At 41.1% G+C, this 14,950-nt stretch overlaps 1 protein-coding gene and 1 long non-coding RNA gene across 3 annotated transcripts in view; one reads left to right on the top strand and one right to left on the bottom strand.

The window, feature by feature from the left end:
* Nucleotides 1-14,950, top strand: part of LOC140742129 (uncharacterized) — a 501,191-nt gene that overhangs the window by 95,981 nt on the left and 390,260 nt on the right. The window lies entirely within an intron of this gene.
* The window catches only part of LOC140742006 (ETS domain-containing protein Elk-1-like), a 188,160-nt gene that overhangs the window by 19,593 nt on the left and 153,617 nt on the right, over nucleotides 1-14,950 (bottom strand). Inside the window, exon 5 of one of the 2 annotated variants that reach the window (XM_073072666.1) lies at nucleotides 2,548-10,338. The exons of the other annotated variant lie outside the window; for it this stretch is intronic. Within the exon in view, the coding sequence (XP_072928767.1) occupies nucleotides 10,240-10,338 (99 nt within the window). The 3' untranslated portion in view covers nucleotides 2,548-10,239. Of the gene's footprint in view, nucleotides 1-2,547; nucleotides 10,339-14,950 lie in introns of those variants that run through there. 2 annotated transcript variants of the gene reach the window in all.

Raw genomic sequence — 14,950 nt, 5'->3', positions numbered from 1 at the left:
AAATGGATAGAGATCTTGGCAGCAAAACCACCTCATCTACATGCAGACATAAAGCTGGAAAATTTTGAAGGATTGGACATCTTTTGATCTGCAGGGAATAGTGCTGTCAGTAACTTCAATTATATAATCAAAACTCCCAGCTGCTACCCTTTTCAGTTCGACTTCCCTTTCCCATACTAACACATGGTCTCCTCTACTGTCACATTGAGGCCATACTCAGGTTGGAGGAGCAACACCTTATATTGCTCCTGAGTAGCCTCCCATCTTATGGAATGAACACCGATATCTCTAACTTCTGTGAATTTCTTCCCCCTCCCTTCTTGTCTCTTTTTCCATTCCCCTTTTGTTCTCTTCACCAGTCCATCACCTCCCTCTGGTCACAATTCTCTCCCACCCTGTCCCGTAGTCCACTGTCCTCTCCTATTAGATTCCTTCTTTTTCAGCCCTTTATCCCTTCCACCTATCCCCTCTCAGCTTCTCACTTTATACCACCTCCCCAACCCATCCACCTTCCCGCTCACTTGGTCTCAGCTATCACCTGTCAGCTTGTACTCCTGGAAACTAGTGCTCCAATTTCCTCCCACATCCCAAAGATGTGTCTTAGAGTCACAGAGCTGTACAGCATGGAAAAACACCCTTTGGCCACCATGTTCATATCAACCTTTTTGCCCATCTAAGCTAATCATAGTTACCTGCATTAGGACCATGCCCACCTATACCTTGCCTAGTTAGGTGTCTGTTGAAATGCCTCTTTAGTGATGTTATTGTATCTGGTTCCATCATCTCCTCTGGCAATACAATTCAGATATTCCTAAGATCCTCTTAACAACTCCTTCTTCTCACTTTAAAGCTTTGGTTTCTTGTTTGGATAGCCCTGCTCTGCCATACAAAAAAGATTTTTTTTACTATCTACCTTATCCATGCCTGTCACAAACTTATGTTTTTCTATTTGGTCATTCTTCAACCTCCTTCACGTTAGGAAAAGCAAGTCCAGCCTATCCAATCTCTTCCCATAACTAACATCCTCCAATCCTGGCAATATCTTGGTGAATATTCTCTCCATTCAATCACAGTCTTCCTACAGTGCAGCTAAAAAACAGTAAGTGCACCTTAACCAGTATATTATAAAGCTTGAATGTAATACCCCAACCCTTACATTCAGCCTCATGACCTATGAAGATAGGCTTACCATATCCTCTGTACCACCTGAACTGCTGCTTTCAGGAAGTTCAGAACTTACATCCCTAGGTCTCTCTATTCATCAACATTCCTTGCTTTCATACCATTTACTTTATATATGTCCTTCCTCTGTTTGACCACTCTACTTGTATAATCTGGGCTGGCGAGGTTAATAGGTACTCTATTTTGTCCCTCCTGTGTAGGCAATACTCTTAGAGTGTGGGGGAGACGATTGAGGTATACAAATTTATGAGGAGAAAAGATAGGATAAATTTAAACAGGCTTTTTCCATTGAGGTTGGAAGTAACTAGAACTGGAGGTCACAAGTTAAGGGTGAAAGGTGAAATATTTAAGGAGAATCTAGGGGTGGGCCAGAGCTTCACTCAGAGGTTGGTATCAGTGTGGAACAAGCTGCCAGTGGAAATGAGGTATGTGGGTTTGATTGCACCATTTAGAAGTTTAAATTAGCACATGGATGGGAGGGGTACAGCAGACTATGGTTCAGATGCAAGTCAATGGGACTAGGCAGAATAAGCTTGGCACGGACTAGATGGGCCAAAGGGTCTGTATCTGTGATGCAGTGCTCTATGACAGTATCAGGGATGCCGGCAGAACAGCAATGGCTGGTATTTCTGAGGGCAATATGGAAGGCACAGGATAGATACGTCCCGAAGATGAATAAGTATTCTAAAAAGAGGATGAGGCAATCGCAGCTGATAAAGTCAAAGACAGCATAAAAGCAAAAGAGAGGGTATATAATATACTAAACATTTGTGGGAAGTTAGTAATTTGGGAAGCTTTTAAAAATCAACAGAAGGCAACTAAAAAGCCATAAGGAAAGAAAAGATGAAATATGGATTAAGCTAGCTATCTTTTAAAAGAAGATATAAAAAGTGTTTTTTTCCCCAGATATAAAAAGAGTAAAAGAGAAACAAGAGTTAATGCTCTAGTTTGAAGATTCTACATCTCTAGGTGTACCAAGAGGAGGCTGAATCAAAACCACACACTAAAGGTCTTCAACCTGAAATGTTAATCCTGTTTCTCTTTCCACAAGTACCTGCGGAGAATTTTCAACCATTTTCTGTGTAGGGTTGTGCAGATTGGTTCAAGAACCAAACAGTTGAAGAGAAACCTAGAGGCAGAGAAGTGAAGTTTCTAAGACAGAAAAAATAAAAAGTTTAAAGGCTTGGAAGCTGAAAGCACAGGCACCGAAGTGAGCAATGACAAAAGTGGATGGATGCCCAGTTATTAATGTGTCTGTAGACATTGATGGTGGAATGAGATTGAAAATCCTTCCAGTTTAAGTCAATGCTCAGCTGCCCCTCATGAAATCAACACCTTAATAGACACATGAAATAAACAATAAGGTAGCAAAAAATACACTTTATTTTGGTTGTAGATAAAATAGACAAAAGAAAAACAAAATTACACTTCAGAAACAGACAACTAATTCAGAGGATTTTCACCCCGAAGTTACTATAATCATAACATACCAAACAGGCACAAGACAAACATGATTTCTTTTTAAAAATACAGGATCAGATTTGCAATTCAGTGCCTGACCTACATTTTGAAAAAATTAAACCAGTTCCAGAGAATCCTTTAAACACAATGCATAAATTTAGTAACAATTCTATGTTGTGTGAGGCAGGGAAATGAGGCGACAAGAACGGTACACAATATTCCATGTGTGGTCTAACCAGGATTTTATCAAGCTGCAACATCATGTTGTGGTTCTTGAACTCAATTTCCAACTAATGAGAGCTAATACAACAATATTTTACAACAGACAGAATGCAAACTTTTCCAGGAATAAAATCTGCCTCAAACTCCTTATGACATCTGTTTTAGAACATTCCAAATGCTTTGCATTTGATGAAGTGCTTTAATAATGTAGAAAATGCTGAGATGAGTTTGCTTACATAAAAGGTGACACAAAAACACAATGCAATAATGGCTTTTAATGATTCTGACATTGTGCTATTAACTAACTAGGAGCACCCAAAAGAAGGGCTGGGTAGCTGGAATGCATGCATCTTTACTTCTGTACAATGCATCATAGAGGTACAGAATACGCTGGAGGCTAGATCTCCTTCAGGAGTCACAACTGCCAGTTCAGCACCATACCAAGCTGGAGAGATGTGTACAAATTACCAACTCCAAGCCAAACTGTGCATCTAGCAGAGCTCCCTTCATGTGAAAAGGAAAGGAGATTGTTTCCTTTCACTGAATTTAAAGATTATTAGTAATGATTTAGTTAATTTACATGAATGGTAGAATGTTTGATGTTCCTTCATTTATGCAAATATTCCTTAAGTGCATTTAAATGTCTCCGATCATCAGGAGACATTAGAAATTGTAAAAATAAAATGACATTATTTGTTCTATCAGAAGGGGTCAGTTAGATTGACATCATAAACTTAACAAATTTTGCAGACAGTGGAAATCCAGAGTAACACAGACACCTGGCCTAAAGATTAGCAGTATTTTTCACTTGTGCATTGAAGCATACAATGAAAAGCTTGCATGAGTTGCCTGACCTGAGGTACAAATGATAGTGAAGGTTTCCTCAGTTTAGTAGTATTGTAGACTTTGAGGAAAAATATTTCACTGCATGAAATTATTCTTTACTTTGCCATTTAAATGGCTCTGAAAGGCTCTTTTAAGGATCTATGTTATGCGATTACATGAACTTTTATGGTAACATACTGGTTCAGAATGCAGCAGGATAATCACTGGAACATTATAAAGAATTTTAGCAGATAAGACAGCAAGCTCATAAACAGAACTCTGCACTCCCATTCTGGATTTCTGCCTCAATGGGGGTGCCCACTGTAGCACAGCAGTTAGCGTGGAACTCCTACGACTTGGGGCGTTGGAGTTCAATTCCAGTACTGTCTGCAACAAGTTTGCATGACCTTCCCATGAGTGTGTGGGTTTCCACTGGGTGCTCTGGTTTCCACTCACAGTCCAAAGTAGGATAATTGGTCATTGTAAATTGTCCCATGATTAGGCTAGGATTAAACTGGTGGAATGCTGGCTGGTGCGGCTTATCGAGCTGGAAGGGCCTGTTCTGCACTCTACCTCTAAATAAATAAATAATAATAATCAAATCAGTGAGGATTGTGCTAAGTGTCACCACGTTTCTGGTGTCAACGGAGCATGGCCACAGCTCACTAACACTACCCTGTACATTTTTGGAATGTGGGAGGAAACCAATTTATCACTGTCATGGTGAGAACTTACAGACAGCAGGAATTGAACCCTGATTATCGATCACCGACTGCTGTTGTAGGGTGATGTGATCTGATTTCATCCCATCAACTGACACCCAGTCACAAAGCACAGCCTCAGGAAACAACCATGGATGTAACTTCAACAGGGCACAGGGAACAACAAAGGTAAGTATATCATAACCAGCCAAGGAGAGGCCAACACAATTCAACCCAATGTCACGTCATTCAGAATCAGTGACTGAAGGGTTAAATATATGGGAACATATTCCATTGCCCCTTAACAAAGCACATGGGATTGCAGACACCACCAGAGAGCTCACATCTCATCCTTTAGGAACTGCTCCTCCAAAGATTCAGCACTCTGTGCTTGGAACACCGTCCGAGATTTTTGCGTTTGTGCTTCCCAAATGAGACTCAAACTCTGATCCTCCCCTTCCATTGATCCAAGTCTGACACTTCCTCTGAAGACTCTTCCCTCCTTTTAATGTAGCACTACCACTTCTAAAGAACATAAATTATGCTGTTGTTCAGAGATTTAAATGTCTGTCAATAAAAAAAGTGCCAACCCATTTTATTAATGGCGTTGTTAATCCACTTAAAACTCATGGGTTATTGACTGTTTAATTTTGAAAGGTTGGATTTCACTCCAAAGGTTGACAAAAATCCCTTTGTTCTTTGTATTGGACAGTCACTGTTTTACATAGTAAATACTTTTCCAATGATAGAGTATTGCCAAGGGAGTCATTGGTAGTTCCATCTAATGGTATCCCCTAAATTACTTCCGAATGGATCGTCATTTTTAAACCTAGAATTCACAACAGAGTTACCATCTGCTCTGATGCCAAGTCACTTCTGTGATGAAGTGCCACTGACTGATGTGTGCAGGCGGGGGTGTGCTGGTGCAGTGATACACATGGGTGTCACAGAAAACAGTAGAATCTCGAGGTCAATTAGTTCAGATACTATTATTCTTGTTGACACAAGGGCAAAGGACATTAAGAGGCTCTTATATAGGCACATGGATGAAATAAAATGGAGGGCTATGCAGGAGAGAAGATCTTAAAGTAGGTTAAAAAGGGTTGGCACAACATTGTGGACCAAAGGGCCTGTACTGTACTGTTCTATATTCTATGTGGATTGGTAGGTTAATTGGCTACTGTAAATTTCTCCTTGTGAGAATGTGGGATGTTCTATACAAAGCAATCAATCCTATCAACTAACTTACAACAGACCCCAGTGAGATCCTTAAGTCTAAGGTCGTCTTTTCCTCTGAAGCACTCTACAATTTACGCATGGTTCATGTTACATATCTATCACATTCATGGAATGTCTGGATGTATCCCATTGCACAGTTCCTCAAAGAGGAATTCCTGGTCTTGTACTTTGAGTGGAGGTGGTGACATGGGGAGAAATGGAGTGATTCAGTTTCTCTGGGACACCCTATCAGCTCCAGGTGGTTACATGGGTGGAACTTTAGGAACAAAGTGACATAGGTGGTGGGAAAGGGGAAAACAGAGATCACAATACCTACACGGTGTCAATAAAGAAGAAAAATGCTCCCGTTTCTCCCCCAGTAAGCACTGCAATATAACACGAATGATCGGAGTCAAACAGTGGCATCAGAACAGAGGACCACGAGAGGGCCATTCATCCCCTTAAATCCATTCTACCATTCAGTTATATTATAACTAATCTAACTGGTTTTACATAGGATGTTTACAAGATACATCATTATACAATTACAAAAATACATTTCATTGACATTTAAAAAAGGGAGTCACTGTAACAGGTCACCATGGGTACAGGAATAAGTCAGCTGAACACTAATAATCAATTATCAAAGGTAGCAGCTTGTGTTCTGTTAGAATCTATTCACTCCATCTGATTACAAGAACATACACAACATCGAAAAAATAAATCTATTTATAAAGGTTACCTTTTGTTAATAATATACATGTGTTATAAAAGATATATAGCAGAATAGCATCATGACTTTAGTCACTAATTTACAAGTCATGGCTGATCTCAAAATAGGAACCAACCACGTTACAGAATGGTGCTCTTCTTATTTCAGAACATTAACTTTGATAACCACCAGGTTAGAAAGTGCATGACTAGTTCAGGAAAATTGCTTTGATTCTGTTTGAACAATGCATTTCAATCCTGTACTCTTGAAAAAAGGGGACAGTCTTGCACAGACCACTGTTCACAATAACTTCTCCAAATATGATTCCAACTTAGTGATATATCAGGAGATGAGCTCGTCTCAGTTAAAAAATTAAAGACTAACTTTATTAGTCATATGTACATCGAAGCATACAGTGAAATGTGCTGTTTGCATCAACAACCAACACTGTCCAAGGATGTGCTGTGGGCAGCCTTGCTTCTGCTAACAACCTAACATGCCCACAACTTACTAACTCTAACCTCATACATCTTTGCAATGTGATAGGAAAACCACACAGTGACAGTAAAAATATATTAACTCCTTACAAAGTGTGCAGGAATTGAACCCTGTTTGCAAACACCAGAAAGCATCATGCTGCCTGGTATATGCCACCACACTGTGACACTGTCAGTGTTCTACAGCTCAAGAACTGGAGACTGAGTCTCAACATTCAAGTGAGTGAGCTGGGCTTGGAGACAGTGCTACATTCTACATGCTCACTCCACCTCTTGAGGATCTCTTTAAAAATTGGTCAATAAATCTGCTTCCTGGGCATTTTTAGAATGAGTTAGAAAAGAGATGGAGGGAGCTGGTAACTTATAGACTGTTGTATTACTCTAATCAAATTAACTTTGGTAGAAAAAAAACTGTACTTTCACTTTTCTTTATATTATACTACACTTTGCTTAAATCAATGAGATTATAAACACAATTACAATAGAATGACTTGAATTAGTTTTGTTTCCTACAAGAAACCATAGCTTGCACTGCCTGAGAGAGTGGTGGAACCAGTCACTGACAGAATTTTCAACTGTCTGAATGAGGACTTGAATTGCCAAAACAGACATAACAATTGGGTGAAGTTGCTGGTGGGCCAGGGTGTTAATACAGATGCTGTATGACTCTATGACTTCCAGTTCATGGTCAAAGATTAGTTTTCATAGCTCTTCTCAGACAAGCATAATGGCTAGAATTATTCCTGCATCAGAAACTTCTGTCATGCAGCAATTTAAAGTAAGCAAGTATCAGAAGAAAAGGCCTTCCTTCAAATAATTATCTGAAGCCATCTGTCAGGCAATATGGTTGAGCAGAAAACTGGATACTGGGCCAGGTAATTCTGACTGGCTCATTTAACCTTACACAAGAAATATTCTCGGAATAAAGGGACCTCCCTTCAAAACTGAGACAAGGAGGAATTTCTGCAGCTAGTGTGTGGTGAAATTATGGAATTTGTTGCTGCACAAGGCAGTCCAGGCCAAGTCAATGGGTGTATCTAAGGTAGAGATTGATAGGTCCTTGGTTGATAAAGGGGATAAGGATTACAGGCAGAAGACAGGAGAATGGGGTTGGAAAAAATATAGCTATGATGAAATGGTGGATGAGAGCTGATTGGGTTAATTCTGTCACTACATCTTACAGCATTATGCCATTTAAATGGTAAAGGTTTGATCCTAACCACATAATGATAACTGGAATACACCTTCATTAATTCCAGTTTTAACCTGCTCATTGGACCAAATTACTCTTTCTATCCCCGACCTTTGTGTATGTTGTTGTGTAGCTGGCAGTCCCACAGGCACTGGTGAAGCAAACTCTGTAGTGTGACTGGTGTCACTGCTGGTAAACCACCGTTATATAAATAGACACAACTTCCGCACACATTGTCTAACAACATTACTCATGCTTGCTAATGTTCCAATACATTAGAAAACTGGTGCAGTCTCACTTTGTATCACAGAATGGGTAGAACACAGGAGGAGACTATTCACCCTGACAAGCCTACAGCTGTGCGGGTTCCATGTACTGGTTCAAGCTTTTAATATTTCTCATTAACAATTTTCTTTTAAATCGCTACTGGATATTCTTGGCCACTATTTAATATGGTCACATTTATAATTATATTAATGTATGAGAAGCGTTTGATGGCTCTGGGCTTGTACTCTCTGGAGTTTAGAAGAAGGAGGAGGAAATCTCATTGAAACCTATCAAATAACAAAAAGCGATAGAGTGGACGTGAAGTGAATGTTTCCAATAGTGGGCGAGTCTAGTACTAGAAGGCACAGCCTCAGAATACAAGGACGGAGATGAGGAGGAATTTCTTTCATCAGAAAGCAGTGGAATTCACTGCCACAGACGAAGGTGGAGGACACATCATTAAAAGCAAAGCTTCTCGATTAGTAAGGGTGTCAAAGGTTACTGGGAGAAGGCAGGAGAGTGGAGTTGAGCAGGTTAATAAATCAGCCATGATACAATGTGCTGGATGGCCTAATTCTGGTGCCTTGTCTTCTGGTTTAATACCCAAACTCAATTGTTAAGAGCCACTAATACATATGAAACCAGGTACGGTCCAAAAGGTGAACTCACTAACTCCAGGTTTCAATTACAAATTCGGCAGTGTCAGAGATTGGGGGGGAGGGGGGGGGGTAAAGCTTTGCATTGGAGAAAGAACCAGTTAAGGTAATTATGAAAAGATCTAAAGAATGAGAACCCCCCCCCCCCAATACCTGAAGGAGATTAGCATGTCATGATTGTTTTTTCACAAAATTCCAATAGTTTCATCATGGTCCCCATCACCCAGGACATGCCCTCTTCTTATTACTACCATCCGGGAGGAGAGACACGAGCCTGAATAAACACACTCAACATTTTAGGAATAGCTTCTTCCCCCCACCATCAGATTTCTGAATGGTCCATTACCAATCCATGAACACTACTGCACTCTTCTTGCTCTCTTTTTCCACTACATATTTAATTTAACCTTTTAATATATTATTCTTTTTGTAATTTGTAGTATTTTTAATGAATTGCACAGTACTACTGCTGCAAAATAACAAATTTCATGACATAGGTCAGTGATATTAAACAATTCTGATTTTGATTATCACTAACTTATTTAATAACTGACATTCCAACAAAATGTTCACGAGCTTCCTTGGGTGCCATACTGATCAGATGGTTCAGGTTCACCTCAAAAGACCAGCTCCTGTACAACTGGCAGATGTTGATTTCCAGCCTGAAAGCTTATTTGACTCATTTCTGAGAGGAAGATTTGCATTTCAATAGCACCTCGCACATCCCTTCCAGAATATCGCAAAATCCATGACATCCAAAGAAGCACTTTTAGTAGTCACTCATGTTACTATGAAGTGAGGTGGCCAATTTGTGCATGTCAAACTTTCAGAAAACAACTAAGTGAAGATCCTGGATAATATTGATTGAGGGACTCAGGACAACAGGAGCCTCTGCTCTTCTTCCCCCTTTGAGGGTAAGTGGTGCTCACGTCAATACCTAACCCTGAGGTCAGCACCTTGAACACTGCTGCACTCCCTCCACACTGCCCTGCAGTGACGAGGTTTTATTGTCCCTCTGGTCGCTGGAGTGGGACTTGAACCCACAACTTCCTGCCTCAAGATGGAACTACTGTGAGTGAGGTAATTAACTTGCTTTGAAGCAGCAATTCAAGGGTTCAGGCACACTGTACGAGCAACGGAGTCTGGATTGAGTTTGGTCCTCCCCTCACACTCCACCTCAAAGCTTCAACAATTTTCCTTGCTGATGGCACTAAATATCTTCTCCAACAGTCCAGCCTGAAGAGATTTATGCACAACATCAAATTCTGTCTCCTGCTCCATCAACTTAGAGTAATGCCAAGTTCATTTAAGGTTTCTGGAGAGCCGGCGATGAGAGCACTGGTGTTGATAGTCCATCCATACTGGCAATGGGGATGTGGATCTGGGTATTTCCGGCTGAGGGAAACTAAAAGAGAGATATCAATCAGTGGGGGTGGGGGGGGGGAAGAAAAAGATAATTTAGCCCCTTGAGTCTATCTCACCTTCAGCAGAATGAAGGCTGACCCATTACCTAATCCCAATCTTTGCTACATCTTAGAAGAAACATATCCAGTTTGACAAAATCAAAGTCAAAGTAAAGTTATTATCGAAGTACTCCCCCGTCAACATATACTACCTTGAGATTTGTTCTCTGGCAGACATTTATTGGAAAATAAAGAAATACAATACAATTTATGAAACAAATATAGAAAAACAAAAACTGACTAACAACTGAAGTGCAAGACAAATGTGCAAAAAAGATTTTTAAATCAACAAATAATACTGAAACCATGAGCGCAGAGTCCTTGAAAGTGAGCCTGTAACTTTGCTGCACCTGAGATAGAAACATATCTATCAATCTGAGATTTAAAATGATGAACTCCCACCTATTATTATCTTTAATGTCTGTTTTAACACGTCAACTTTTTTTCACAAATCTCATGTTGTTACCATTTAGGGGAGCAAGCCATTAGCTTGACCTTTGCCAATGCCACAGCTGAACAGGAAGATCCAAACTCTGGTTCAGAGAGACTTACTCATTAAGGCCCCTTTATTTATACTGGTTAATATAATGGGTGCACCATTGTCTGAGGTGCTATGTTCCCTCTATTGGATCACTTAATATGAAAGTGAACAAGAATGCTTCATTGCATAGAACAAGCTACATGGACTCAGTAGTCACTTTATCATGTACATCTAATGAAGTGGCAACCGAGTCTTTATTCATGGTCTTCTGCTGCTGGAGCCCATCCACTTCAAGGTTTGACGTGCATTCAGAGATGCTTTTCAGCATGTAACATGTAGTTATTTGAGTTACTATCGCCTTCCAGTCTGACCATTCTGCTCTGGCCCCTCTCATTAATGAGGCATTTTCGCCCACACAACTGATGCTCTCTGGATAGTTATTTTTTGGTGCACCATTCTCTGTAAATTCTAGAGACTGTTGATACTCAAACCACCCCAACTGGCATCAAGGTCAAAGTCAGTTAGATCACATTTCTTCACCATTCTGAATGTTTGGTCTGAACATCAACTGAACCTCTTGACCATGTCTGTATACTTTTGTGCATTGAATTGCTGCCACATAATTGGCCTATTAGATATTTGTATTAATGAACAGCTATACAGGTGTATCCAATAAAGAAGTTGTTGAGTGTAAAGCATGTTCAGTTAACAGTTATAGGCTTGGTCATGGAGAGTTGAGAATCCACTTTGTGACATTTTATATAACATTATACAATGGGTGGAGCTTAGGAGGACCACGGCGCCCAACGACGACTCCTTTGCTTGCATCTTTGGAAACAGCTCCATTTCTATCTTTAATATCTCTATTTTACCCTTTCAGGGTTCTTTTTAAGACCCTGACCTGGAGTTACATGCTGACTTTGGTTCTTTGTGGGAATGGGACCTGCTCTTGGTGTCTCATGACTGGACGCTATTCGATATGCCAAGGACACAGCCTAAAAGACTAGCACGCCTTCAGGGTTCTGGGATTTCGTGGCTCTGGAGGTGGGCAGACTTGAGGTCAGTGCCTCCACAGGAAATTGGTGTGTCGTGGGAGATGGAAGATCTAAAGCTGCAAGCTGGCTGTGTTCCCAGAGACCTGAGTTCTTCGGTTACAGAGCTCAGAAGAAACGATGCAACAGAATTTTAACATTGTATATAAGCGAGTTGTTTGTTATGTCTCCTCTCTCGCTGTGAATTGGGGACCCCTCTTTTTCCCTTATTAGGGAGAGAGAGAGCCTGTGGTATGTTGAATTACTGGGTGAACGAGTAATCTTTGGGGTACTGCAAATCTCTGTCTTTATTAATGCTTTGCTGCACGCTTGAGTGCTCGGTGGGGGGGCAATGCTTTTTTTTTTGCTGGGGGGAGGAGGGATCATTGCTTTGCTGCTGCTTATGCGTGGGGGTGGGGGAGCTTTGGGGTTCTAACATTTAACTGTCATTCATTCTTTGGGGCCCTCCTCTGATTTCGTGGATGGTTGCAAAGAAAAGGAATTTCAGGATGCATATTGTATACATTTCTCTGACATTAAATGTACCACTGAAACCTTTGAAACATTACATAATGAGCATTTCTTAAAGTTACAGACACTTTCTACAGGAGCTTTCTTCTACAGTGCATGTCTGCTGTTGATTTACAATAACATTGCCAGGACTTGACAGTTTGGTTTAGATGGAGAACTTGAGTGGGTTAGGACTTCAATTCTTGGAATGTAGGAGACCGAAGGGTGACCTTACAGATAAGCATAAAATCATGAAGGCCACAGATAAGATAAATGAACACAGTCTTTTTTCCCCATGGAAAGGGAACCAAAAACTAGAGCCCATGGGTTTAGGGAGAGATGGGAATGCTTTCAAGGGGACCTGAGAAGCAACTTCTTCATGCAGATGTTACTATGGGAAAAAGGAAAGCGATTGCTGCATCTCTGTTGATGATCTTTTGAGTCCTCACTGGCCACAGTAGTACCAGAAGAATGGAGGATGGAAGATGCTATTCCATTATTCAAGAAAGCTAATATGGATAACACTGGAAATTATAGACCAGTGATTCTTAAATCAATGGTGGGCAAACTTTTGGAGAAAATTCTTAGAGACTTTCATTTGCAGAAGCATAGTCTGATTAGAGATAATCTTTGTGAGAGGCTAGTCATGTCCACGAGCATGACTGAATTCTTCAAAGGAAGTGACAAAACAAATTGATGAAAGGAGAGCAGTGGGGGGAAGCATTAGATTGATCTTGAAGTAGGTTAAAAGGGTCTATACTATACACAGTACTGTTCTAGAACACAGAAATCTACAGCTCATTACACGCCCCTCCTCCCCTTCTTACCCCATCCCTGACATATTTAGTTGTTTGCCTGTTCTCCATCTCCCTCTGGTGCTCCCCCCCCTTTCTTTCTCCTGAGGCCTCCCGTCCCATGATCCTTTCCCTTCTCCAGCTCTGTATCATTTTCGTCAATCACCTTTCCAGCTCTTAGCTTCATCCCACCCCCTCTAGTCTTCTCCTGTCATTTCCCATTTCCCCTCCTCCAACTACTTTCAAATCTCTTACTATCTTTCCTTTCGGTTAGACCCGACAAAGGGTCTCGGCCCGAAACGACGACAGCGCTTCTCCCTATAGATGCTGCCTGGCCTGCTGTGTTCCACCAGCATTTTGTGTGTGTTGTTGTTTGAATTTCCAGCATCTGCAGATTTCCTCGTGTTAGCTCATTACAGGTCCTTTGACCCACAATGTTATGGCAACCACATAACCTACCCTAGAAACTGCCAAGATTTACCCTACCACATAGCTGTTTTTCTAAGCTCCATGTACCTACCCAAGAGTCTCTTTAAAGACCCTATTGTATCTACTTCTACCACTATCGTTGGCAGTGCATTCCATGCAACCACCACCCTTCTATGTGAAAAACATACCCTTGACATGCCCCCCGTACCTATTTCTAAATACCTTAAAGCCATCTTGTGTTAGCCATTTCAACCCTGGGAAAAAGCCTTTGGCTATCTACATGAATAATGCCTCTCATCATCTTGTACAACTCTATCAAGTCACCTTTCAGCCTCTGTGGCTCCAAGGAGAAAAGGTCCAGTTCACTCAGCCTATTCTCATAAGCATGCTGTCCAATCCAGGCAACATCCTTGTAAATCTCCTCTGCACTCTCTCTCTATAGTATCCACATCCTTCCTGTGGTGAGGTGGCCAGAACTGAACACAGTACTCCAAGTGGGGTCTGACTAAGGTCTTATATAGCTGTAACATTACCTCACGGACCTTGAACTCAATCCCATGGTTGATGAAGGCCAACACACCATACACTTCTTAACAACACTGTCAACCTGTGCAGCAGCTTTGAGTGTCTTATGGATACAGACCCCATGATCTCTCAGATCCTCCACACTTCCAAGAGTCTTACCATTAATATTATATATTGTCTTCAAATATGACCTACCCAAATGAACCACTTCACACTTAACTGGGTTGAACTCTATCTGCCACTTCTCAGCCCAGTTCTGCATCCTATCGATGCCCTGCTTTAACGTTTGACAACCCTCCACACTATCCACAACACCCCCAACCTTTGTGTCATCGGCAAACTTACTAACCCACCTTTCTACTTCCTCATCCAAGTCATTTATAAAACTCACAAAGAGAAGGGATCCCAGAATACATCCCTGCAGAACACCACTGGTCACCGACCTCCATGGAGAATATGAACCATCTACAGCCACCCTTTGCCTTCTGTGGGCAAGCTAGTTCTGGGATCCACAAAGCAAGGTCCCCTTGGATCCCATGCCTCCATACTTTCTGAATGAGCCTCACATGGGGAAGTTAATCAAGTGCCTTCATGAAATCCATATGCATTACATCCACTGCTCTACCTTCATCATGTTTATTGTTACATCCTCAAAGAATTCAATCAGGCTCGTAAGGCATGACCTGCCCTTGACAAAGCCATGCTGACTATTCCTAATCAGATTATGTCTCTCCAAATGTTCATAAATCCTGCCTCTCAGGATCTTCTCCAACAATTTGCTCAC

The sequence above is a fragment of the Hemitrygon akajei genome, chromosome 19 (assembly GCF_048418815.1).
Source record: "Hemitrygon akajei chromosome 19, sHemAka1.3, whole genome shotgun sequence".
Classification (NCBI taxonomy): Eukaryota; Metazoa; Chordata; class Chondrichthyes; order Myliobatiformes; family Dasyatidae; genus Hemitrygon; species Hemitrygon akajei.
The sequence above is the reverse complement of the archived record's forward strand: the minus strand, read 5'-3'. Positions and strand labels throughout refer to the sequence as shown.